Raw genomic sequence first — 27,386 nt, 5'->3', positions numbered from 1 at the left:
GCCGGAGGCCAGGGACACCAAGCCAGGGGACAGCCTTCTGCAGGAGCAGCTGCCTGGGGTTTACTTCCTGGCTGCCCTTCTCAGGCCTCTTTTGGGCCTCTGGCTGTCCTTGTCCCCCTCTGCAGTCTACCCTCTGCCTTTTGTCAACATGGGGACTCTTCACTTTTGAGTGTCGTCTTGAAGCATCCTCTTGGCTTATCGAATTCTTGCACAAATCCGGTGAGACAGACCAGCCATTTCATAGAGGCAAGGTGAATTGCTCAGGGTTTCAGCATTAAGCACACTGGTGTCCAACTCTGAAACGCCATGTCCTTCCAGTCTCTGTCAGCCTTTCCTGATTGTTCCAGTTCTTTCCAGCATTGAATGCTTGGCCTCCAGGACAGGTGTATTGGAAAGCTTAGCCCCTGTTGAGACAGTGGGACACGGCCATTAAAGTTACCCTGCCTCCTGCCCAATGGTATTTAGGTGTTAATCTTAGTGCATCTGGGCCTCAGGTCCTCTGTGTAGTAGCTGTAATGACAATAGACAGCTGGAGAAGACACATGACCATTACTCCAGGACTTGGATTTTCAGCTGCCCAGTGTAAGTTAAAACCATCATTAATGACAGCCTTTCTGTCAGTGATGATGGGACACTCGGGTCTGTGGCTCAGTCCCGGCAGCTGCTGTCACTGTGGCCTCATCAGCTGATAGGGTAATGAGTTTCTCCCCATCTTTTCTTTTCTTTCTTGCTTATCAATAGCCCATGTTTGGTGAATGTCTACGGTAAGATTGGGGTGTGTTTGTGTGCACCTGGGAAATGTTCACCTGCGTGTTTGGGAAATTCGGGGTAGTTGGGACAGGATGGTCACTGCATTGAGCAATCAGGTGCTAATGTCTATTCACGTCTCCTTGTTGCAGAGTCCAACATCTGTACCACACGAGGCGTGAACTCCTGCCAGCAATGTCTGGCTGTGAGTCCTGTGTGTGCCTGGTGTTCAGATGAGGTAAGGAGCCCATGCCTTAATTTGTCAATGCAAACACAACTCTCACCTTAAAAGGAATACGAGGAAGTTTATTCTGGAGCCAAATGTCAGTGACGGTGGCCAAAAAACACGGATTCGGGTTGCTTCAAATACTGTGTTCCCAACATGATGACCAGTTTAATGAAGGTTTTGTAGTAACAGAGCAAAGAAAGTAATGAAGCATGGTGTTTTTAAAGTACGTTGGTGGAACACAGGTGAGGTGGGTTGAAGAGAAGAGACAGAGCCTCCGCTGTAAGTGTCTGATACTGCCCGACGGCACTCCTCGCCTCTGGGTTGGTGGAAGCTAGGAGTCTGCAAATTCCAAAGAGGACTTTACTTGATAGTCTCAAGAATGTTAGGTCCAAACCCAGAGGTGGGTGAGAGACGGCTATTTAGAGGGATCCTATAGCCCCAAATAATTTGGCTCCCAACTTGTACAGGTATGCCTACCCCTCCCAAACTCGAGTTCACACCTCTTTTCCTAGATTTAGGTGCTTTGGTGTAGGCACAGACGCAGGGAACGATTTCTTTCCTCCTAAATGCAGTCTCTTTCTCTTGCTGAGCAAGACTAGGTGAAGCCTTCCCATTGATGGATGGCGGAAAGCTGGCGAGTGAGTCTGGGGCCTGTTTTGTACTCTCAGGCCCAGCCAGTTTGCTTGGGTGTCTTTTCTTGCTGTGACTGTTGCTACGCTTCACCAGCCTTTGCTTGCTTTGGGCTAGAACATCTCAGGGAGGAGGGACTTTGGTCTCAAAAATGGGAGAGTGGTATTAGGGACAGGGAGGGATGCCAGCTTAGTTTTCTCCCCAGAATGAAAAAACAAAACAAAGACCCAGAAGAGGAATCATGTGTGTGTGTGTATGTGCATGTATGTGTGCGCATGTGTGTGTGTGTATATGTGTGTGTATGTATATGTGTGTGTGTGCACATTCTTAGAGATCCTTTTTCCTTCCCTTTTCTCTGATGATGAGGCCCTTGTCTTCCTTCCTTCCCTCCCCTCCCTCCCCTCCCCTCCCCTCTCCTCCCCCCTTCCTTTCCCTCTCTGAGGTGTCAATGGGGAAGGAGCACAGCCCACTGTGCTGACCAGAGGGTGACAGGAAAGGGTCAGCCATGTCTAGGCAGAGAGTTTGTTGTGTCTGAGGCCCTAGGGAATGAGTGTGTCTGAGAGAATGGCTATGTTTGTGGCCAGGCTGGGAATTTGGAGCTGGCGAAGGCTGATGGGGAGGTAGGGGGTGCGTGTGGCTGGAGAGGTTCCCAGCAGCTACAGTGGGAGTGAGTCACCACCCCCAGCAGTTGGTTACCTGAGCTGCTGGCCTGCCTGCTCCTCAGCCACCTGAGTCAGCCACTCGGTTGAGAGCCACACCTCTGCTCTGTGTGGCTCCTGTCTGTCCTAGCTATCCCCTCACCGTCTGCTTCTCTTCTGGATCCTCTGAGTTTCCTAAAAAGGCAGCCTCCTGGGCAGGCTGGGGAGGAAGGAGCAGAGGGCTGTGTTTATCCCCTAGAGGAGGGCTGCCAGTGCCTCCGACCGGCTCTATCCACAGCTTTGGCCTCGGTGCTGTTCAGCGCAGGGACTGCTTCTAGAGACAGCTGCCCAACATCTGGGCCAGACTGATCTCATTTAGCAAATGAAACATTCTCTGGGGTCCAGGGAGAGTGAGCCCTTCTTCTCCACCCCCACAGGTGCCCCTCCCCTCTGGGCTGCCTTGGAGGCTCAAGTGTGGCGTGGCGTGGCGTGGCTTCCCCCTTCTCATCTGTCATATCCTCGTGCCTTTGGTCACCGTCATGATTTTGTTAAGCTTCCTTTCTGAGGAAGTTGTAATTCTGCAACAATGCCAGGAGAAGGAGTGGGGTGTAGAGGGTGTCTTGTTTGGATTGGCTGGCCTGAGGCTGGCTGGCTGGAACAGAGGGGAGCAGAGAGAGCCCCCTGAAGAAGACCTAGAGGTACTCAAAGGATGCTCCCCCTCCTCCCCTCACTTTCAACCTAAAGTTAATGTGGAGATAGTCAAGTGAGTCTTGAGGAAAGAGAGAATCCCCCAGAGTCTGTCCTTTAGGGGATGTCCAGTCCTGTCCCATCCTCCTCTGCCATTTTTTTTTACCCATCTGGGTCTTATAGTGACAAGCTTGAGCTGGGTCCTGACCAGCCAAAGCCCCTCCTTAGGCCGTATGAACAGATTCCATGTGGTTAGATGCAAATGTGGAATATTTATCGGTCACTATGGTGAAATCTTTGCCCTCTGGGGCAGACTGAATGGCCAGAGGGAGAGAGGCTGGGGAGGATCGGCCTATTGATGGGGTGGAGTCAGGAAACAGGGGCCAGCTAGGCCCAAAGGAAACTCAGGAAGGGAGGTAGGAAGCCCTCAGAATGGACTATAGTGAATGACAACATCTACCATTACTAAGTAGGTGAGAAGGAGGAGGGATGGGTTGGGGAGTCGGATGTGGTACAGAATGTGTCAGGCAGGGAGGAACCCTGGACTATAACTAGAACGTGGCTGTTATCTTTTTCCTGAGGAAGCGGGACTTCCCTTGCACAGGGCAAGCTTAACTATTGAAAGTGTTTGATCTTGACGTAGAAAGACCACAGGTGGGTCTGGGGGCGCTGCTCAGCCCTCTGCCTCCCCTGTCTTGACTGTCTCAGGCGGTGCTGATGCTGGCAAGTGCCTCTGAAAACAACTGGTTGGGCTCAGCTTCTGGTCCTTAAAGGACAGCAGCTCTTGGGTGTGTATAGTAAGCACTTGGCGGGGTAAGAGGAAAACAGAGCCAGTGTGCATGAGTGGGGTGTTTTGGGCCCGTCTGCATAGGGTGTGTTCTTAGAGAGATAGATATGTGGTTAGATAACGTGGGTTTGGGTAATGTGCTGTCTCTGGTCTGTGCAGCTAGCACAGACACCAGCTTCACACCAGGGCCAGTAGACCTTGTATTCTTGGCTCAAGTGGTATCATACTGGAGTCTAGAACTTTCAGAAGTCATACGGTAATTTAAAAAGCCTGAAGTGTTTGTTAAATATAAAGGCTCCCAGGACGGACCCTGGACCTATGGCATCAGAACAGATTGCTAGGGAAGCAAGGGGGATAATATTGCTACTGGTGGAGGCTGGGACAGGACAGGGAGGGTGGAGGTAGAATTGGGGTTGCCATATAAATACAGAGAACCCAATCCGATTGGATTAAATTGCAAGTCATTTTCCATCTTGGTATGCTTTGAATATTTTCTAAGTTTGGCAACCTTAAGGCAAGACGAAACACTAGGAATTGATACATGGCCTGAGCACATGTTGGAAGGTAGACCAGCTTAAAACCTGACATCCAAGAACGGAAGAATGCGGTTTGGGGCTAGCAAGTGGAAGACTCTAGTAGGGCTTCCTTCCCTGTATTTGTAGGGAAAGTCTCAGGACACTAATTACAGTGTGTGTACATACACACACACACACACACACACATATACATATCTCTATCTATCTATTTATCTATCTATCTATCTATCTATCTATCTATCTATCTATCTATCTATCTATCTATCTATCTATCTATCGTGTGGTAGTTTGAAAGAAAATGGCCCCAAAGGGAGTGGCACTAGTAGGAAGTATGGCCTTGTTGGAGTAGGTGTGGCCTTGTTGGAGTAGGTGTGGCCTTGTTGGAGTAGGTGTGGCCTTGTTGGAGTAGGTGTGGCCTTGTTGGAGTAGGTGTGGCCATGTTGGAGTAGGTGTGGCCTTGTTGGAGTAGGTGTGGCCGTGTTGGAGGAAGCGTGTCACTGTGGAGGCAGACATCGAGGTCTCATATAATGTTCAAGCCACTCCCAGTGAGACAGTTTACTTCCTGTTGCAAGCAAAACATAGAACTCTCAGCTACTTCTCCAGCACCATGTCTGCCTGCATGCCACCATGCTTCTCTCCATGATGATAATGGACTGAACCTCTGAAACTGTAAGCCACCCCAGTGAAATGTTTTCCTTTATAAAAGTTGCTGTGGTCATAGCATCTCTTCACAGCAATAGAAACCCCAACTAAGACAGCAGGATCTGGCCATGTAACTCAGTTGGTAGAGTGCTTGCATTACACACATGATGCCCTGGGCTCCACCCAACAGTTGATAGCCTGGGTATAGTGGCCACATGCCTGCAGTCTTGGTCCTTAGGGGGCAGAGGCAGGAGGATCAAGGTGAAGGTAGAAGTTCAGGGCTGGGCTAGGGAGATGGATAAGAGCACTTGCTGTGATAGCAAGAAGATGTGAGTTCAAATCCCCAGCACCCTCTTAAAGCTGGGCACGGCCATGCCTGTAGTTCCAGTGTTGGGGAGCCCAGACAAGTAGATCCCAGGAGCTTGCTGGTCAGCCACCCTAGCCAAAGCACTCAACTTTAGATTCACTGAGAGACCTTATATCAAAAAATAAGGTGACTGGCCGTGGTGGCGCACGCCTTTAATCCCAGCACTGGTGAAACAGAGGCAGACGGATCTCTGTGAGTTCGAGGCCAGCCTGGTCTACAGAGCGAGATCCAGGGCAGCCAGGGCTACAATGGTGAACCCCGTTTTCAAAAAAGAAGGAAAAGTGGAGAGTGATAGAGGAAGGCATCCAACATCTTCCTCTGACTTCCTCATGTGTGTGCCCAGGCACACCTACACATACATGTATATGTGCATAACACACACACACACACACACACACACACACACACACACACACACACATGCATAGTATGAAAATGTTCAAGGTAATTTTTGCCTATATAAAAGTTCAAAGCCAGCTTGGGCTAATTGAAATCCTGCCTCAATAAACAAACAAACAAACCCCAAACGAATAACCCAGTGGTAAGAGTGTGTCCCTCACCGTCATAACCAACAAAGTATGAATCCTAACAGCTGTGTACTAAATGCCTTCTTCTTCTTTGTCTCCCTCCACGTTTCTCTGTGTTCAGGTAATTTTTTTTACCCTCACTGAGTGAGCCAATGTCTGAGTGGGGCTGGGGAGATAGCCCAGTGCTAGAGCCTGGCACAAGCAAGTCCACCCGAGTGCTGAGAAAAAGAAAACCTCCAGGGTGTGTTTCCCCTGCCTTCCTCCAAGGAGCGAGTGCACAGTAACAGTGGTAGTCACATCTGGAGGAAAGCGGCTGCTGTTACTTACCCGGGACCCCCAGAGGATCTGAGCGTGTTTGACTCATACTGAGACTTTGTGTTTTGAAATCATCTCAGTCTTGTTTTAGCTCCTGCCCAACCCTGTGAGACAGATATCACAGTGACGATTATTCATGCTGTACTTTTCCCAAACAGGATTAAGGGGGACTGGTCCTAATAACATGCATGTGTCACTGTCTCAGGAAGGGGAGGCAATCCACCAGCTCCCAGAGCTCAGGGCAGGGAGCCTCCCACCTCTGTGGGTGATCTCTTCCCGCCAGGGGGCGGGGCTTGACTCTTTTGTGTAACGTCCGGTTTTGATGGGAACTAGAACATTAACATCAACCCCTTTCCTAGTTTTCCCTTTGAGTGACTGGGAGATATCCCCTCTTCCATCTGTGCCTGGGGTGGGAATGTGGCCAAGGGTGTTGAGGACATTGCCTTGGTATCTTCTCAGGGCAGTTGGCTCTCAGGAAGAGCTGGGCCAAGGAACCTGTTATGTTTCTGACCTCTGAGGTCAGCGATCGCCAAGGGAGGGATCTGGCCTGGTCTTATTTTTCAGTTTTTTTGTTTTTGTTGTTGTTCAGCATAAAGACTGCCAGCACGTGTGAGCATTCGGTTCTGCTTATTGAGACTGTGAGGTTAGAAAGCAGGAATGAGGAAAGCCCTCAGAAGCGCCCTCTCCCCCTGCAGAGCCTGAGGATGGGGGTGGCTTGCTGCCCCCCTCAGCTTCCTGTTTGCCCTTCTGGTTCCCTCCTCCAGCCTCTGCCTTGTTCTGGAAAGGCTCAGCTCCTCTGGCATCTTGGTGATCTCATCATTGCCTTTTTGGGAAGGTTTTCTCTGAAGTCTGTGGGCAGTTGGAATCAGAGATTGTGTGTGTGTGTGTGTGTGTGTGTGTGTGTGTGTGTGTGTGAAGGTGGAGTGTGTGTGTTGTGTGTGTGTAGTAAGTGTGTGTGAGGGCAGAGTATGTGTGTAGTATGTGTGTGAGTGGGGTGAGGGTGGAGTGTGTGTGAGGGTGAGTGTGTGTGTATGTGTGAAGGTGGAGTATGTGTGTGGTTTGTGTGGAGTGTGTGTGTATGGGTGGGTGTAGTATGTGTGTATGAGTGTATGGTGTGTGTGTATATGTGTGTGTGGTGTATGTGTTTGTGGTATATGTGTGTGTATATGTGTATGTGTGGTGTATTTGTGTGTGTGGTATGTGTGTGGTGTATGTGTGTATGTATATGTATATGTGTGTGTTGTGTGTGTGTGTGGTGTATGTGTGTGTATATGTGTGGTGTATGTGTGTGTATATGTGTGGTATATGTGTGTGTATATGTGTGTGTGGTGTATGTGCGTGTGGTGTATATGTGTGTGTGGTTATGTGTATGTGTGGTATATGTGTGTGTGTGGTTATGTATGTGTGTGTTGTGTGTGTGTTGTGTATGTGTGTGTGTATGTGTGTGGTTATGTGTATGTGTGGTGTATGTGTGTGTATATGTGTGTGTGTATGTGTATGTGTGGTATATGTGTATGTGTTGTGTATGTGTGTGTATATGTGTGATATATGTGTATGTGTTGTGTATGTGTATGTATATGCGTGCGTGTGGTGTATGTGTGGGTATATGTGTATGTGTGGTATGTGTGTGTATATGTGTGCGTGTGGTGTATGTGTGTGTATATGTGTGTGTGGTTATGTGTATGTGTGGTATATGTGTATGTGTGGTGTATGTGTGTGTATATATGTGTAGTGTATGTGTGTGTATATGTGTGGTGTATGTGTGTGTATATGTGTGGTGTATGTGTGTGTATATGTGTGTGTATATGTGTGTGTGGTTATGTGTATGTGTGTATATGTGTATGTGTGGTGTATGTGTGTGTATATGTGTGTGTGGTTATGTGTATGTGTGTATATGTGTATGTGTGGTGTATGTGTATGTGTGTGTATATGTGTGCGTGTGGTGTATGTGTGTGTATATGTGTGCGTGTGGTGTATGTGTGTACTTGTGATGTTCCTTGTGCTGCCATCTACACTGAGCAGGTCTTCAACTCCTCGAAGGGGAGGCTTTTGTGCTTTAGAATGTGCGGGTGTCTTTGTGGATCAATCCCTCTGCAGATGTCCTGGTGACCAGGTTCTGCACAGCTGGACAGAAGGACATCATCCATCTCCCCCACACTTCTCACATCTCTATCTTGTGTCTGGTTCTCAGAATGCCTGGAGCATTTTCTGCTGTGGCTCCTCCCAGGACCGTTCCTCCCAACCAACTTTTCTACTTTTTATTCCGTTCTCTCCAGAATGCAATAAGACTTACTTTATGAGGCAGAAACCCAAGCGGCATCTTAGTTGTGTCTCTCCCAAGCTCTCTAACTCCAGTCACTTAATTTCTTTGAGCCTCAAACTTCTAACTCCCGAAGTTGAGTTCTTCACTTGTGAAGCCTCCTGCCCGTAGGTTCCTCCCTTGTGAAATAATAATTGGTAATTCCAGCCTTCCCAAGCTGTTGGCATCACAGTGGCTCCTGTGAGGTGCCGCCCCCTGCCCGCATGCAGCATGTGCTCAGCAAATGTCAATAACTATTCTGGGATATGGATTTTTTTTATTATTATTTTTTTTTTGTGGGAGTGGGACGTGTTGGAAGGAGGTTGTTAGGAAAGGCTGAAGACCTAGAAACAGGTCCAGCTGGGGATGTGCCAGCTTTCAGATCAGTCTCCTCAACCTGGCAAGTGACAGTTAGACGTGTGCTCCGGTTAAATACGCTTAGTGTCGGAGTACGGACAGCTAGACATGCGCTCAGCGGTTGGTTGTACTAGTGTCGGGGTGGACAGAGACGCGCAGGGTTCTGGTTAAGTACTCTTAGTGTCGGGGTAGGACAGCTAGACGCGCCCGCGGCGGTTAAGTACTCTTAGTGTCGGGGTACGGACAGCTAGACATGCGCTCACGCGGTTCTGGTTAAGTACTCTTAGTGTTGGGGTACAACAGAACTGAAGGCATGGTGTTCCCTAACCCCACTTATTGCACAAATCAGAGTGACTTCTGTGGGGTCACACAGCTGGTGGCGACCTAGCTCTGGGTCCTGTTTTCTGGCTCCAGTGTCCTTCCAAGAACATTGCATTCTTGCATGTGAGCGCACAGAGTCCCGAAGGCCGAGGGATACGGATCAGTGTGGTTTTTGTCCAGTGCAAAGGAGGAAAGTGAGAGACTAGGCTCTGGCCCGAGGCCTGTCCTCACGTTGTTTTCCCCAGCTTGTGGAAGTAGCTCATCCGGGAACTACTTATCAACACCTCATATTAGTGGCTCGTGCTTATTGAGCACTCACTGTATACATGGTCTTATTTAGCCTGGCACGACATCCCCGTGATGGAGGATTCTTATTGTTAGTTCTTTTTAAACTAATTTTTTAATTGTGGTAGAATACATATAACAGAATTTACCATCTTGACCTTTGCGTGTGTGTGTGTGTGTGTGTGTGTGTGTGTGTGTGTGTGTGTGTGTGGTGTGCACATATGGAGATCTATTTTGTGTGTCTTTCTCTCTCTCTCCACCTTATTTCTTGAGACTCAGGGTCTCTCCCTGAACCTGAGCTCACCCATATGGTTAACCTAACTGGTGAGCAAGCCCCAGGGATCCTCTTGTCTCTGCCTCCCTAGCTCTGGGTTTGCAGGCACGTGTCACCAGACCCATCCCCCCCCCGTGGGGTGTTTACCCACCAACCTCACAGCTCCCCAGAGTTTTCTTGAGTGTGAGCAGCAGGAAATATTAGATAGAAGGATTTATAGCGGAGAACATCGCGGAGATGAACAGATAGAAAATAAAGAATAGTCTCGAGAGGGCCTGGAACCTATTCCAACGGCCCCGACTGTCTCTGCCCCAGGATTTTTATAGAGATGCCAAGGGGTGGAGCAAAAGACCTCCTCCCCCAGCACAGCCAAGTGCAGACCATCTCAGACACCTGCACTCAGGCCTGTGGTCCTGATCATCCTCTATTCAGACCTGCTGGGTAAAGCCATGAGGAACCGAGAACGGGCTCCGCCGCACCCCCCCCCCCCCTGCCCCGAGACAGGGTTTCTTTGTGTAGCTTTGGAGCCTGTCCTGGATCTCTGTAGCCCAGGCTGGCCTCAAACTCACAGAGATCTGCCTGCCTCTGCCTCTGGAGTGCTGGGATAAAAGGCGTGCGCTACTGTCTCCCGGCCCATTTATTTATTTATTTTTTAGCATGGGTGCTGAGCTCAGGTTCTCATTCTCGCGCAGCAAGTATGCACCATTTTCTGACGGAACCATTGCCCCAGCATTCATGTTGTTATTTTTCCATCTTAACCATTTTTAGTATACAGCTGAGTGACATTAAATCTGTTTATAACGTGAAACCCTCACCATCATCCATCCCCATAACTAATTTCACTATGCTAAACTAAAACTGTGGGCCTATTAAACAACTCTTCCTCCCTCCTGCTCCTTGGCCCCTAGCAACCATCATTTCCCCTTCTGTCTCTGTGGTTTCGATTGCTGTTTGTAACTAAGGAAGACTTTTATGCTTCACGTTGAGGCTGAAGGAACTGGGCTTGGAGAGCCGTGTGTCACGCTCTGGGGCCCCGTCAGTGGTGACACCGAGGGTCGGTCAGCCAGCTCGTTCCTGTGCTCTTATTCTTTGTCCTCACCGTCTCCCCTCTGTCACCTCTGTTGTGGGTGCAGTGGGGAGACGGGAAACACACAACCACAGGTCTTAGAAAGCAGCCAGCAGTCAACACAACAGTTAATGGTTTTAACCTTGACCTACGGGAAGAAACACCTCATATATTATTACTCATTATGTATGCTAGATCCCATCCTCCAGTAAACAAAAGTTTCCCCAAATAACATCGAAACTTCTATTTACATACTTGGGTATTTTCTATTCCATTCAGTTGTGTTTTACTTGGTAAACCTGATTTTGAGACTCAGAAACTAATTTCAATGCACCCTCTTCCCAGCTGTGAGCCATGAACAGGTCCTGACTCAGCCTGTTCACCCTTCCTGTATGTGTCCCTAGGGATTATCCTAGGAAGGACCACAGCAGCTTTACGATAAATTAGCCCCAAAGGGCTGGGTAAGCTCTGAGCCATTGGGAAGTGACATGTCATGTGGGGGTGGGGATGGGGGAGGGGGGGAATAGCCATGCTAGCTCTGATGTCGGGGTAGCTCTGATGTTGGGCTCCTGTCTACACAGGCTCTGCCTCAGGGCTCCCCCCGCTGTAACCTGAAGGAGAGCCTGCTGAAGGACAACTGTGCTCCCGAGTCCATTGAGTTCCCAGTCAGTGAGGCCCAGATCCTGGAGAACAGACCGCTCAGCAGCAAGGCCTCTGGAGACAGCACCCAGATCACTCAAGTCAGCCCCCAGAGGATTGCCCTTCGACTGCGGCCAGGTAGGCACAGGGCTCATCTTGGGGAGAGACCTGGTACAAGTGGACAAGGGACATCAATAGAGGTCTGAACAGGAACTCTTGGTGGGGAGGGGCAGCACAGAATAGGAATGGGGTGGAGGGAGGAGAATGGTGTGTGTGTGTGTGTGTGTGTGTGTGTGTGTGTGTGTGTGTGTGTGTGTGTGTGTGTGTGTGTGTGGTGGTGGTGGTTGTGGGCAGGGGAATGGAAGAAGATAAGAGGTATCAGGATTTGAGTCAGAAGAGTGTGAATCCCAGCTCCACCATGTTCCTGGTTATTTGGCTGGTTACTAGTTACTTAACCCTTCTGGCACTGCTCCTTCCGGATGCATTTTACCTCGTTTATAGCTTTGTGTGGAGGTGCAAATGAGAGAAAGGATGAGAAAGCAATTTGTAAGGCTGTTTCCACAGGGGATAGGGACTATTTTGGATAGACAAAGAAGGGACAGACAGAAGAGGGAGGGGTGTTAGGCTAAGAGGGAGCTTTTCAGTGCTGGACCTGGCTGAATCAGTGAGAGTTTGAGAGAGCCCTACTACGTGCAAGGCATCTGTGGGATTTGGAGAAACGCAGCAGGGTGCTATTTATTTACTTTTGAGACGGGACCTCTGTGTAGCCTGGAATTCACTGTACAGCCCAGGCTGGCCTTGACTTTGCAGGAATCTCCCTGCTTCTGCCTCATGCATGCTGGGATTACAGGCATGTGCGACCATATCTAGCATGGTTTCTGTCCTTCACAGAGTCTGAACTGTAGCAGTTGCCAAGAGTTGTGTGACTTGGGATAGTAGACCCTGGGACTCAGAGGGTCACACATGGGAATTTATAGGTGGTGGGAAATCACAGAATAGAAAAGAAGTTCAAGAGACTGCAAGAGGAATTGAGTTGTAAGGCAGAGGTGGGGTGGTGGGGGAGACGAGCAAGCTTCCAAGCTTAATTTGATCAGTTATTTATCCCCTATAAATACTTATGTATTTATTCCTAGGAGAAGAGAAAAACTAACATCCTTCTGCCTTCCAGATGATTCGAAGATTTTTTCACTTCAAGTGCGGCAGGTGGAGGATTACCCTGTAGACATCTACTACTTGATGGACCTGTCCTTCTCCATGAAGGATGATCTGTCGAGCATCCAGACCTTGGGTACCAAGTTGGCTTCCCAGATGCGCAGGATTACTAGCAACTTTCGGATTGGCTTTGGGGCCTTTGTGGACAAGCCTGTATCTCCATACATGTACATCTCCCCACCAGAGGCTCTCAAAAACCCCTGTTACAGGTAAGTCCTTTCTCCTCAAGCCAGGGAAGCCCCCTTCCCTTTGTCTCAGGCTGGTCCAAGTCCTGGTTGCCATTTTTAAATCTAGGTCTTTTTTTCTTTAAATATTTATTATTTTTATTTCTATGTATAGGTATGTGTTTGTGTCTGTTTGTATATATGCGTGCTGGGTGATTGTGGAGGCCAGAGGAGGGGCTTAGATCACCTGGGGCTGGGGTTACGGTGGTTGTGAGATGCCTAACATTGGTGGTGGCAACCAAACTCTGGTCTTCTGGAAGAGTATCAAATGCTTTAACCACTGGGCCACCGCTCTAGCCCCTCTAAAGTGGTTTTGTTGACTTTGTGATGCCAAACCATATTGTTTTCAACTTGTTCTCTGCCTGGCAGATGGGACCCCTGTCTGGAATATTGTGCCAATAGACTCAAGGCTGTGAAGGGTCTTATACAGAAATGTCATCAGCTTATTGGCTTTGTCACACATGAGTAGAGGGAAAGAGGAAAGTGAGGGGGCGGGGACAAGGTCAAAAGCAGAGAGAAATCTGGATGAGTAAAAATGTAATTGTGATTCCAGAACAGTGTCATTATTCTAGTCATCAAGAACACAAATTTTGCAAAGTTAAAATGTAAGAAAATTAAATCACTTTATTGAATTCTTTAATAGTATATAAAAGGTTAAGTTCTTCTCTCCATTTGCCTGCTTTATAAGAATATATATGTATATATATTTTAACTTTTGTTTCATGTGTATCAATGTTTGCCTGCATTGTGCATGTCTGTGTACCATGTGTGTGCCTGGTGTCATCAGAGGCCAGAAGAGGGTGTTGGATCCCCTGGAGCTGGAGTTATAGATGGTTCTAAGCCACCATGTGGGTGCCAGAAATTAAATGTGGGTCCTCTGAAAGATCAGCCAGTGCTTTTTTTTTTTTTTTTCCCCCAGAGACAGGGTTTCTCTGTGTAGCCTTGGCTGTCCTGGAATTCATTCTGTGACCAGTCTGGCTTCAAACTCAGAGATCCGCCTGCCTCTGCCTTCCAAGTGCTGAGATTAAAGGCGTGCACCACCACTGCCTGGTCAGCCAGTGCTCTTAATCACTCAGCCATCTCTCCAGCCCTCACACCTTTTCCTTTGAGACAGAGATCTTTTGCTCTGTAGCCTAGGCTAGCCTCAACCTCCCGAGTGCTGTGTTACAGACACGAGCCAACCCATCTTAGCTCTGGGTTGGAGGAGCTCTAGGAATTGAACTCATGTTTGCTAGGCAGGCGTCCTGTCACCGAACAACATCTCCAGCCCCGAGTCTCTGTTTGGCTTCTGTATTAGTTACTTCTCTTGCTGTTGTGACCAAATACTTGGTGGAGGCATCTTGAGGGGGAAAGGTTTATTTCGGTTTATGGCTCAGAGGATGTAATCGATCATGACAGGTAAGGCATGAAGTCTAAAGTGACTTGGTCCGTGGTGGCAGGAACCTGTGGTAGCTTCTTGCTAATGCTACCAGGGCTGGAAGTGGAGCTGGCTTGGGACAATCCAAACGAAGCAAGCCCTGCCCATATAACCTTATTTATGCCAGCTAGGCTCTGTGTTACAAAGATGCTACAGCCTCCCCAAAACTGTGCTGCCCACCTGGGGACCAAGTGTTCAAACACACGAACCCATGGTGCCCATCTCAGAGTCAAACCATAGCTGTTGACTGTTGAATGGCTTACTTGACGAAGACTGTAAATCTATGTACGGTAGTGATTTAAAATGATGATTACTGGGGCTGGGGAGATGGTCTAATGGTTAGGAATACTTCCTGCTCTTCCAGAGGACCTGACAGAGTCCAATTCCCAGTACCCAAGTCGGGCAGCTCTTAACCCAAGCCTGTAGCTCCAACTCTAGGGGATCTGATGCTGTCTTCTGGCCTCTGTGGGCACCTGCACAGCTCATTCTGTTTGTCTGTCCTCTTTCTCCCTCTCCCCTCTCATATTCTCTCTCTCCCCCATAATTAAAAATGAAGTATATTAAAATGATGATTGCAGGACTAACAAGGCATGGGTTTACATTTTAACTTTAAAAATAAATTCTACAGTACAGTTTTTGAACTTCTCTCTGGGCTATATGTTCCCCCAGAAAACATATCCAGGGACAGCATGTTCTATAAATTTACTGGACACCTGCTTTATTACTGCAGTAAAAAAAAGTGTTGATGATTCCAGCCACGATAGTGTGAGCCTGCCTCTTGTACAATTGCTTTCCTTGGGCTCACAATAGCTCTAATGAGATAAACACTATTGTGCCTCCATATGTAAAGCTACCACTGAGCTACCCCTCCAGCCCCTTGCCTTCATTTGGCATATGTGTTAATTACTTTTCTTGTTGCTGTGACCATATACTTGATGGAATGCAGGTTGAGAGAGACTGTCAGAGAGCCCATGCTTGGTAAACGGGGAGCCGGGGTTTAATCTGCCCTGTCTGGCTCATCTCGGCCTTTCTTGCCCTTTCGCTATCCGGAGGTATGGTTGTGGTGCCACAGGTAGTTTGAAGGGCTGGAGTCTAGACTGTCTCAGTAATTGTGATTCTGTGGGACTGTGTGGTAGAGCATGTGTCTGTCATGCACGAGGTTTTGGGTTCAATCCCCAGCATTGCAAAAAAAGAGAAAAGCCAATATGACATGGACCTGGTCTGGACATGCCACTGTCCGTGTTTGTCCCTCCCTCTTTACCTGACCCTCGTACCACGTTTCCACCACAGCTTCTGTTACGGTGACCTTTCATTTCCCCCCAGTATGAAGGTTTCATGTTTGCCGATGTTTGGCTACAAACACGTGCTGACACTAACTGACCAGGTGACCCGCTTCAATGAGGAAGTGAAGAAACAGAGTGTGTCACGGAACCGAGATGCCCCAGAGGGCGGCTTTGACGCCATCATGCAGGCTACAGTCTGTGATGTGAGTTTGGAGGGCAAGGGGTGCCAGGTGTAGCTGGCATAAATTAAAATGGGGAAGGAAACAGTTCGGGTGGGGATTTCCGGTGTGATGGGAGATAGGAACCAAGCAGGACTTTGTACATAATGAGTAATAAATTGCTCCTGCTACACGCTGCTCTCTCTCTATCCACACCAGGGCCACAGCTGACACCTCTTTGAACCACAGTCATCCCAGATCTTTCCTGGGGAGAGCATCATCCCACATTTTCTGGAATTATTTCAGAGTCAAGCCTGGGTTAACCTGACCTCAGCAAAGTGGGCAGATGTTAGGGTAGGATTTCTTCTAATCCAGGCCAGCTCTGGATTGCAGATGGGTTTCTGTCACTGGAGGAGTTGAAGAAGGCATGATTCAGTCTCAAGAACTAATCAACAATGGGTTGATTTTCCTAAGGGAACAAAGCCTGAATTTCCACAAAACCAAGCTCTAGTTTATGTTCCAAAGCTTAGGGCTGAGGTCCCTCTCCAATGCAACTTGTCCAGCTCTTTAGGTGTGGAGGTTCTGGGGTCTTTGTTCAGTACTGACGGCATAGCTAAAGTCCCGTGTCTTTTTTTTTTTTTTTTTTTTTAAACAGGAGAAAATTGGCTGGAGGAATGATGCATCCCATTTGCTGGTGTTTACCACCGATGCCAAGACCCACATTGCACTGGATGGAAGGCTGGCAGGCATTGTCCAGCCCAACGATGGGCAGTGTCACATCGGCAGTGACAACCAGTACTCTGCCTCCACCACCATGGTGAGGCGCCTGGTCCGGCTGGGCTTCTTGTTCATCTGATAGGGCTGTATCATTCCAGGCAAGGCTTTTGTGGGAATTTGAAAACAGCCCTCTACTGGGCATTCTGTGGGGCTCAGCTAATGCCTGTTTCTGCCACCCCTCAATGGAGCATCCTCATCCAGGGTGTAAACAGTCTGACCATGGATGTCCATGCCCGTGGTGAGTGTTCACACTGACTCCGGTCATCAGCATCAGCCACAGCAACTTGGCGTCCAGAATGTGCGACGTCACAGCTGGAAAGCTCACTTCCCTCCTTCCTCTGTGGATGGGGGTCCCTTCTTGCAATCAAGCTCATTCATGGTTACTGGGGAAAAAAGGACAAAGGTTTCGTTGATGAAATGAGAAAAACCCAGAGGGCAGAGCCTCTTGAGGAAAGGTTAAAGGGCACAGAGTCATTTGGTTTGAAGGAAGAATGGTTCCTAGATCATTTAGGATGATAGGTAAGAAAACTTCTTAGAAGTTATTTTATGTGTTTTAATTAGTAATAATCATAGACAATTAAATGAGAGGAAAGGAGCTTAAATTGAAATAGGAGAAATTACTGTCAGTCATAAGACAAATGGAGCAAGGTTTAAAACAATAACACTTCGAGTATTTGGAGAAAGTCTTGACTCTTTACCTGTCTTGTTCCCTGCCCCCTTCATTTTCTTGAGACAGGGTCTTGCGGTGCAGGTCAGGCTGACTAGTAATTCTCAGTCCTCCTGCCGTTACCCCGCGGATGTGAGGGTCACAGTAATGTCACCCTCTCCCTGGTTTCTGTTTGTTTGCCTTCCCTCCCTCCCTCCCTCCCTCCCCCTCTCTCTCTCTCTTTCTCTTTCTTTCTTTCTTTCTTTCTTTCTTTCTTTCTTTCTTTCTTTCTTTCTTTCTTTCTTTCTTTCTTTCTTTCTTCTTTCTTCTTTCTCAAGAGAGTCTTGTTCTGTATATAGTCCAGGATGGCCTTCACCTTACAATCCTTCTGCATCAGCCTTCTGAGTGTTGGGATTAGAAGCTTATACCACTATGCCTATTATTTTTTTTTTTCCTTCTGGTCTAGAGATTGAATCCAGAGTCTCACAATATAGTAGATAAATGCTCACCCACTGATCCATCCTCATCCTACTCTTTACTTTTTTAAACATAGAGGAACCACCCTGTAGCTTAAAAGTGATTGAAGGCAGGAGACTGAGCTGAGATCTCATGAGCTCCCTTGCAAGGTCTAGGATCCCATGGATCTATTGATTCATACTGTTTCCTGGCCTCTCCACGACCTTGGTATTAGCCATATACAAGTTGAGCCCTGTCAGACAAGGGGAGTCAGCAACCTTTGATGCTGGTCTATCCAAGGCATTGTCCAGGAGCTGAGAGATGAAAAACTAGAAGGACCTACTCTTAGAAGGTTTTTGGTTTAGAGGAAGAGAGGGGATATATTCCAACATGTGTATCAATAGCACAGAATGCACAATTAATGCTAAGTGTATGATACAGTCAAGGGCTATCAGCAGCCGAGGGAGGAAAGCTCTTTCGGAGCTGGGGTGGTCAAGGAAGGCCTCTTGAAGGAGGTGAGCTTAGACTAAGGAAGGAGGGGATTCCCAAGATGAAGGTCACTCCAGGTGGCAGGAGGAATGAGCTAGAGCAGAGCCGAGTAGAAGAGGGGTAGGGGTGGGTGATGTTTGGTGATCATGTGGTAGGTGATCTGTAGAGCGAGGCTAGGACACTTGCCCATAGCTCTGCAGCGCAGGTCTTAGCTCCTGGGGCTGGTTTGAATGTGAGTGGGAAGAAGGCGCTTGGCTTTGGAACGCCAGCCGCCCAGGGGTCGTGGCTCGCATTGCCCTGCCCCTCTCACACAGTGCCCCCTTTTCTGTCACTGACAATACAACAGCACAGACGCAGTGAGTCAGGAAAGAACTTCAGTTGTCTTCTTAGGCCTTGTGAGTTTGAGAGGCCACATCTGGTGATCGTCTTGCAGGCGGAGTCCCAAGACTCAGGCCGGCATGAAGCAGAGGTCAGGGGTCATGTGCGTGGGTTTCTGTTTTCATTGTTTTCCTCTTAGAAAGCTAGCTCTGGAGCCTTTTATGACCTCTAATCCTACTTACTTACCAAAGACTCTACCCCTAAATACTGTAGGGACTTGTCTTCACCCACTCAGCATCTCACAGTGAGAATTCAGTTTCAGTGCATGAAACCCAAAGGGACACACTGGAGCCACACCCAAACCACCCCACCTCACTTTGATTAGTGGGTAAAAATCTTTTAAGTGTCACATTTCCCTGGGTCTACCCCTGACAGGACAAGTTCAAAGGCTTAGAATCCAGGGAAGCGTGAACCTTCACCTCTTCCCCCTTTTCCAGGATTACCCGTCTCTGGGGCTGATGACCGAGAAACTGTCCCAGAAAAACATTAACCTGATCTTTGCAGTCACTGAGGATGTCGCCAACCTCTACCAGGTAATTATGCCTCTGGGACTCCCGTCCTGTCACCACAGGTGGACCTGTCCCAGGTGACCAGCTCATGCTGTCACTAGCCAGGGACCCAAGCAGGAAAAATCTTTTTAAAACTCATTCTCCAGGTACTTAACATTCCTCCCTGTAGCCTTTTTCCTCTTAACCTCTAACCTATTAGGAAGCAGGTGTGGAGCTTTGTGATGGTGGGGGGGAGATAATTCAGTGGGAGGAAGGGCGTAAAAAGGTTTCTTACTTTTCCTCAGATAGGAAAATCTGCTAGATCTGTTCTGGTAGCGACAAGTGTCCTCCAAACTTCATTTTAAGACTGCCGTTCTGGCGGTGGTGGTGGCACACACCTTTAATCCCAGCACTCAGGAGGCAGAGGCAGGCAGATCTCTGAGTTTGAGGCCAGCTTGGTCTCCAGAGCTAATTCCAGGATAGTCAGGGTTACACAAAGAAAGCCTGTCTTGATGCCCCCCCCCCCAAAAAAAAGACTGCCAATCTGACTAGGGGCACTTTGAAGAGATCACTTTCCTTCAGTAAGCTGTGGACATCTTTGTCTTCCTTTCTAGAACTATAGTGAGCTCATCCCCGGGACCACAGTGGGGATCCTGTCTGATGACTCAAGCAATGTCCTCCAGCTCATTGTTGATGCTTACGGGGTAAGAGTGTTAGCCCGGGAGGGCCTGTTGAATCTGCTGGATGTGCCTTACCCAGCAGAGCTGGTTAAAAGGAAGTAAGGGAGGGTGCAGTGGTCAGTCTACAATGGAAACCTGACACATAAATTCCTTCAGGGATGGAATTTCTTAAGATGAGTAGGCCTCAAGGCCGTGCGTGGGCCTGGAGATGGAAGGGAGAACATTAGATGGGAACAAAACAGTATGGAGGTCTAAACATAATAGGGCCGTAAGGGGGATGAGAGGCTTCCCTTTAAAGCCTGAAGAGGAGCTTCATGAAGAGAGTGATCCAGGGGGAGAGAGAGAGAACTTTCATGAGAGTGAAGGCAGGGTGAGCCTCTTCAAAAGCGGCCTTTCTCCCCAGACCAATTCCCAGAACAAAGGAAAGGTCTGGCTTTTTGTACGCTTTTAGGAGTGGCAGGAAGTTTCCTATCATGTAATTTAGTTGAACATGGCACGTAGAGAAGCCAGGTACTATACATTGAGCTATCAAGTCACAGTAGAAACTGCTTTGGAACTCTGTCCCAAAGAGAGCCAAAGTGTGTGGCCTGATTCGGGCTATGGGTTCATGCCTGAAGGTGCAGGCCCACGTCCTAACGGAGCTCAGATGTGGGAGCCCTGGCTGCCATTCCCCCATGTGGCCTTCCCGATCTCCTCTTGTGCTCCTAGAGATGGAGGATGGTCAGCCCTGGGACTGATGGCATCTTCTGGAAAGGAAATGGGCCAGAAAGGAAGGCCAAGGAGGAACAGGGACAGTGAATGGGGAGCTTGAAGGTGGAGGGGACTGCAGATGTGGGCCAGATGGACAAGGAGCAGCTGTAGGGCACAGTGAGGAAGAGCCAGGTCCTAACAACACACGAAAGAGGTGACTGGGCGCAGAGACTGTGTGACAGCAACTGGCAGAGACACCTCAGCGTCAGGTGCTGCCAGGACAAGTCCAAGGCCACCGCGTTGGCTCTGTGTGGGATGGACTTGGCCTTTGTCTATGTCCTTACTTTCTTTTGTCCTTTTCTCCTCAGAAAATCCGCTCTAAAGTGGAGCTGGAAGTGCGTGACCTCCCTGAAGAGCTGTCCTTGTCCTTCAACGCCACCTGTCTTAACAATGAGGTCATCCCGGGCCTCAAGTCTTGTGTGGGACTCAAGATTGGAGACACGGTGAGGTGGGCTAGGCAGGGACTCATATTGAAGCTGTGACCCTGGTCTCCAGAGTCTCTGTGTACCCTGGCCCTTTCCAGAATTACAAGTTGAAGTACGAGAGCTCTTAACCTTTGCTCTTGAAGCTTCTGTTGCTTAAGGTTTCTGTATCCGCCGAGTTAACCTCTCTCTCTATCAGTTTTTGAGAACATTCATCTCGGTTCGCTGTGTTTACACCTGTATATCTGATTGCAAATGAAATAATTTCTTATCTACTCACCCAGAGTAATGCCTTTTTTTTCTCTGCAATGTAAAACGGCAGTCTATCATCTATAGACTTTTGTTGAGCACTGACTGTGTGCCAGACTTTATTCTAGCTGATGAAAATCCAATAGCAAGCAGAACAGGCCAAAATACCTGGCCCTCTTGAGACTTTAGAGTGCAAATGTTCATCTTGCCCCTCCATTCCCTCCACGGTTTTCTTAATTATTATTGTTTTAAAATTTTATGCGTATGGTTATTTTGCCTGTGTGTATATTTGTGTATCATGTGGGTCCCTGGTGCCTGTGGAGGCCAGAGAGAGTGTCAGATTCCTTGGCACTGGAGTTCGAGGTGGTTGTGATTTGAACCCAGGTCCTCTGGAAGAGCAGCCAGTGTTCTTAACTGCTGAGCCATCTCTCCAGCTCCCCTGGTTTTCTTGTTTGTTGGCCCTCCATTGCTCTACCTAAGGGACTGGTGGATGGGAGAGAGAAATGAAGAGAAAGAGATCTTTTGGTCCATTGCCCTGTAAATTAATTTTTTTTCTTAATTTATTATTATTTTTTTTTCTGAGACAGGGTTTCTCTGGTTAGCTTTGGTGCCTGTCCTGGATCTCACTCTATAGCCCAGGCTGGCCTCAAACTCACAGAGATCCGCCTGCCTCTGCCTCCCAAGTGCTGGGTTTAAAGGCGTGTGCCACCACCGCCCGGCCTGTAAATTTATTTTCTAAGCGTATGTGTTCACAGCCCCACACTTCAGACCCTGCAATGCAACTTTATACTGTAATCCCTTAGTGTGTGATTGACCACTCTGTGACATGGTGTGGTGCGAAGCAGCATTTTGTGTGTCTTGCTGTTAATATGGAATAATAATACTCCAGCTGACATAGCTGTGATCACAGACTCTACCCTGCTTGAGCTGGTCAGTTTCTCAGGAGAAAAACAGCCCTCTATTGCTTATCTGTGACCATCTGTCCAGTCAGATACGTCACAGCGCTAACTACACTATGCCACTGTAGTTTTTACTCTGGAGACTCTGAGAGAATTAACGCCAAGGAACTCCCCAGGGCGGTTGGGATTGACCCCCAGTTTTGTTTCCCTCGGTAGGGTGCAGCACAGCATTTCTCTAGGGCTGGTGTTCCCCTGATCCACTTAGGTCTGTCATCTTTCCATCCAGGTGAGCTTCAGCATCGAGGCCAAGGTCCGCGGCTGCCCCCGGGAGAAGGAGCAGTCTTTCACTATCAAGCCCGTGGGCTTTAAGGATAGCCTCACCGTCCAGGTCACCTTTGACTGTGACTGTGCCTGCCAGGCCTCCGCCCAGCCTCTCAGCCCACGCTGCAACAATGGCAATGGGACCTTTGAGTGTGGAGTGTGCCGCTGTAACCAGGGCTGGCTGGGATCCATGTGTGAGTGCTCCGAGGAGGACTACCGGCCCTCTCAGCAGGAAGAGTGCAGCTCCAAGGAGGGCCAACCCATCTGCAGCCAGCGCGGCGAGTGCCTCTGCGGCCAGTGTGTCTGTCACAGTAGTGACTTCGGCAAGATCACTGGCAAGTTCTGCGAGTGTGATGACTTCTCCTGTGTCCGCTACAAAGGGGAGATGTGCTCTGGTGAGTAGAAGTGCCCCGGCACGCTCAGTAGCCGTGCATGCGTATTTCCCCAGGTGCCTCGGGAGACACATGTGGAGGCTTGAGGTTGGCGAGGTGGGCAGAACTGAGAACCCATTTCACTCCGAGTAGAAATGGGCAGAGGCGGGAACTAGACCTTTCCCAGGGAAGCTAAGGTGAGGGGAGACAGGAAACATCAAGGGGAGGGAGTTTGTTTTGTTTCTTTCTCCTGTGCACTCTGATGATGTTTCAAATTCCTAGTCCTTTAGAATATAAGGACCAACTTATTTTTCATCTTAAAAAAAAATCAGTCTCAGGGTAATTAAACTGTTAGTGTTTACAGATGGAAAATATGTGATGTTGGATATACTGTAAAGTTCAGAATGATTTTACGTGAATTTATCGTTCTATCACCAGTAGAAAGTAGTGGTATATATGCAAGACATTGGGGAGCTTAGAACGGTATTTGGAAAATGGTACATTTGTGTTAAATGTTATCCCTGGTTATCATCTGTTTGTTGCTATTGGTGTTTGTATTCTAGGTCTCTGCTGTCCAAAATGGTATCCACTAGTCACATGTAGCTATGTAAACTAATTGAGATAGAAAACGTAAATTCAGTTTTTCAGTTGGTCAGTAGTCATGTGGCTAGTGGCTATTGTATTGGACCATGGGGATAAGGAACATTTTGACATAGCAGAAAGTTTCACTGGATAGTGTTGGCATAGAGACTTTCTACCAGCAGATTAAAATTTCATTTGTGTGTGTGCGCACGTGTGCACATGCATGCACGTGTGTGTATATATAAGTACAGAGACCGGAAGTGGGCATTATGTGCCTTCCTCGATCTCTTCCCACGTTGCTTTTTGAGATGAGATCTCTCGTTGACCCTGGAGCTGACCAGTTGGCTAGGCTGGCTGGCCAGTGAGCTCCAGGGATCCAGCTGTTTTGCTTCCTCAGTGTTGGGATTACACACGTGCAGATGTGGATGTGCCGTTGAGCCTAGCTTTATTTTTTAAAACGTGCGTGCTGGAGATCTGAACTCAGGCCCTCATGTTCGCAAGGCGAGCTGTATCTCCAGCCTGGGGGCTATAATTTTGAGCCTGAAGGATCTGAGTTGTCCTTATTGCAAACTTCAATGCACTCCCCCCCCCTCCCCCAGGCCTATTGATAACTTCAAACTGGCCCCAAAGCCCGGATGCTTTCCCGACCAAGAGAAGCCAAATCATTGTTAATACATCTGAGTCCTCTCAGGGCAGATGGACAGTCTGAGCCTTGCTCTTAGGCTCTGGAGGTAGGCTTATGTTGGACTGCAGTCACTGTTGTCATCCTGTTTGGGACAGACAGGCTGCAGACATTTGCAAGTTGGTTGGAGCTGAGTTATGGGTAGTCTGTGTGATCAGCTGAACAGAGAGGTTATAATTGTTCTCTGTGATAATTTAAGACCCGGATGGGCTTCATTTGCATTGGGGTTTAACCGGCCGAGCTGAGTGACTCAGGTGTTCACTTTACCGTGGTGGCACAAGCCTATAATCCCAGCATTGTAGGCTCTAATCAGGAAGTCAGGGTCATCCTCAGATGCATAGCAAGCTTGAGGTTAGCCAACATTCAGCCACCACCACCATCACCACAGAAGAGCTCAGTAAGAAAGATAAATATGTCATTTAAAACAGGCCCCAAAGGGCTGGAGAAACGGCTCAGTGGTTAAGAGTGTGAACTATTCTTGTAGATGACCTCAGTTCAGTTTCCAGGTAGTTCACACCTGCAACTCCAGCCCTAGAGGAGCTGATGCCTCTGACCTCCAATGGCACCTGCATTCAAAGTGCACATGGCCACCATATACATATGAAAAAATCTTTTAAAAACACAGGACATATGACCGCAAGCACAAAACAAGATACCTTTTCTGATCCGTGCCATTGTTGACTTTAGTTATGCCAACAAGTTTTGAGAAAGGCCTTGGGGGAGCATGGTATCACTATTAGCTAAAACAGTGAGAGAGATCAGGGCCCCAGTGATGAGAACAGGCACACATGAGCAGTTTGAACTAGGGTGAGGCAGGGGTTTCAGGTCATCTGAATATTTAGTAGTGTTTCTGTCATGCTCATATTACCAAAGACGCACCCAAAGGAGCAAGCTGGGAATGCTGGGTGCGTTGCCCTTGGAAAGGCCTACAGAAGGGCCTCTGGGCCCCTTCACTCCTCCAGGGCTGATTGGTTCTGCTCTAGCGTGAGGTCTGCGGGAGGGATCCTAGCCAGAGTGTGTTGTTTTTGCCTGCCAACCCCATAGAGCGGCAGCAATTCCCACCTCCTGAGGTGTAGAAATATCTGGTCCCGTGGGTTCCGTTCTCATCCGCCGAGGGGACTCATTTGGCTGCAGCACCCATTTTACTGCTTCTTACCAGGGTATCTGGTGCCCATGCAGCTTCATGTCTTGCTCTTGTGACAGTGTTACCTCATCGTTAGAGGCCGTGGTCGTGGAGTACTTGGCATTGTGCTGACATTTGGTTCATATGGGTGAATGAGGGGTTGTGTGTGATTCCTGACCTCTCAGAGCTATGGCCAGCCCGTCAGTATCCCTCTCCTCTGACGCCTGCCTTGTGGGGATCACAGGGAAGGAGTGCTGTGAGCTCTGAGGTGGCTTCCGGTCTGCTCCTCCCTACTTGCTCACATCTCTCACCTGCTCCCCTTCTACCTCAGACAGCAGGGAGACAGGAAATGAGTCCTTCTCCTCAGGTTCTTTCCCACCTGCTACACACAGATAGGCTTCCTCTGAGGGCTAGGCCCTGTCCTGTAGCCACATGGGAGGAACAGGTGTCAACAGACAATTTTACTGTTTAGTGATATACCAAAGTGTCTTTCGTATTAGGAGTCACAACCTGCTAGAACCCGGAAATGAGATGTCTGCCAAGAGTCCCCAGAGAGAGACTCGTGGGTAGGGGAATCCTGGGCAGTTTCATGGGGGTGGTCTTGTCAGCTGGAGCTCCAAGGAAGGCTGGTTCACACAGGAAAGGAGTGGAGTCATGAGTCATGGAAGTCTGGCTTTGCGGGGAGGGTAATCACATACCCTCTGACCAAAACCCTCCTCCTCCTCCTCCTCCTCCTCCACTCTCTTTTCTTGCTCCCTCCCCTGGCTTTCCTGTGAGCCAGCCCAGCCCCCCTTTGGCTGGAGAGGTGCCAGCACTGTGACATTACTTACTACACTGTGGTTTCCTTTTAAGGGCTGACTCTGCCAGGGCTTGGGGTCAGCCTGCTGGCTCCGGCTACCCACTTCCATTCCCAACATCACTCTCTGGCTGGCCCGGCAGAGCATCTTATCAAAGATCACTTTGTTTTGCCTCACAAAGGAAACACTGTGGGACAAGGGTTCTGTGGAGGCCAGGGCCTCTTCTGAGTGCTGCCAGGCCTCTGTGGCATCCTTCTTTCCCCATCCAGGAACCATGGCTAAAAGCAAGGCCTAGTGGACACCATGGGATTTATTCTGCTGTCTGGCATACCCACCCCCAGCTGCTGTCTGGAGAGTTGACTGATTATAGCTCACAGTTGCCTTTCTTTGGAGCTGACAGGAATAGCCTTGCCTTCAGACTTCACCAATGACTGGTGAAGAAAGGTTTCTACAAGTGCATTTCCTTCTCCTCAAAGTGGGCCTAGCTCTGGGGTGCCATTCATACTTCCAAACTCTCCGTGGATTCAGGCTGAAGGGAGTTTCTAACCTAGACTACACACCTGCTGTGTGTGTGTGTGTGTGTGTGTGTGTGTGTGTGGTGTGTGTGCGTGTGCGTGTGCGCGTGCATGTACAAGCATGCCTGTATGGAAGTCAGATGATCACCCTGAGTGCCATTCCTCAGGAACTGCCTACCTTGCTCACTGTGACAGGGTCTCCCCCTGGGACCTGGAGTGTGTGAGTGAGCCCCGGGCCTCTTCCCATCTCTGCCTTCCTGTGTTGGATTTACACGTATGTGCCAGCACATCTGGCTTTTTACATGGGTGCTGAGGATACAGCTCAGCTCCTCTGGCCTCTGTGGCAAGTCCTTTACTGGTTCCCAAGCCTAGCTGGTGTTGACCATGCTTCTCTTCCTCCATCCCTTCTCCCCAGTAAAGAAGATCCTAACCATAACCATGCTTCTAGAGAACCCAGCCCCAAGACTTAAAGTCTTTCTGGTTCCAAGCTTTCCTGCCAGCAACCCCACCCCACCCCCCAACTCTAGATATCCCTGGACATCTTGCTTTTGGTCCAATCTTTTGTTCTTAATTAAAAATGTTTACTTATTTATTTAAGGTTTTCAAGGCACGGTTTCTTTGTGTAGCCTTGGCTGTGCTGGAATTAGCTCTGTAGAACAGGCTGGCCTCAAACTCACAGAAATCCATTTGCCCCTGCCCCCGAGTGCTGGGATTAAAGACATGTGCCACTACCACCCAGCTATTTTTTTTAATGATTTATTTATTTTTATTTTATGTGCATTGGTGTTTTGCCTGCATGTGTGCCTGTGTGAGGGTGTCAAATCAATTGGAGGTGGAGTTACAGACACTTGTGAGCTGCCATGTCAATGCTGGGAATTGAACCTGGGTCTTCCGGAAGAGCAGCCAGTGCTCTTAACTGCCGAGCCATCTCTCCAGCCTCAGTTTTTAAAAATATGTATGGGTGCTCTGCCTGCATGTATGTCTGAATACCTTGTGCATGCAGTGCCTGTGGAGGCCAGAAGAGGGCATTGCATCCGCTAGCATTGGAATTACAGACAGTTGTTAGCCACCCTGTAGGTCCTGAGACTCCAACTCTGGTCTACTGGAAGAGCAACCAGTGC

The 27,386-nt window shown here is 48.7% G+C and overlaps 1 protein-coding gene across 1 annotated transcript in view; it reads left to right on the top strand.

The window, feature by feature from the left end:
• The window catches only part of Itgb3 (integrin subunit beta 3), a 58,289-nt gene that overhangs the window by 16,036 nt on the left and 14,867 nt on the right, over window positions 1-27,386 (top strand). Inside the window, exons 2-10 of the mRNA XM_028882698.2 lie at window positions 900-985; window positions 11,289-11,484; window positions 12,515-12,767; window positions 15,523-15,685; window positions 16,296-16,457; window positions 18,824-18,919; window positions 19,489-19,578; window positions 20,613-20,747; window positions 22,161-22,590. Coding sequence (XP_028738531.1) covers window positions 900-985; window positions 11,289-11,484; window positions 12,515-12,767; window positions 15,523-15,685; window positions 16,296-16,457; window positions 18,824-18,919; window positions 19,489-19,578; window positions 20,613-20,747; window positions 22,161-22,590 — 1,611 coding nt within the window. The remainder of the gene's footprint in view (window positions 1-899; window positions 986-11,288; window positions 11,485-12,514; window positions 12,768-15,522; window positions 15,686-16,295; window positions 16,458-18,823; window positions 18,920-19,488; window positions 19,579-20,612; window positions 20,748-22,160; window positions 22,591-27,386) is intronic.

Source organism: Peromyscus leucopus, chromosome 8b (genome assembly GCF_004664715.2).
Source record: "Peromyscus leucopus breed LL Stock chromosome 8b, UCI_PerLeu_2.1, whole genome shotgun sequence".
Classification (NCBI taxonomy): domain Eukaryota; kingdom Metazoa; phylum Chordata; class Mammalia; order Rodentia; family Cricetidae; genus Peromyscus; species Peromyscus leucopus.
This window is presented reverse-complemented; position numbering and strand designations above follow the sequence as displayed.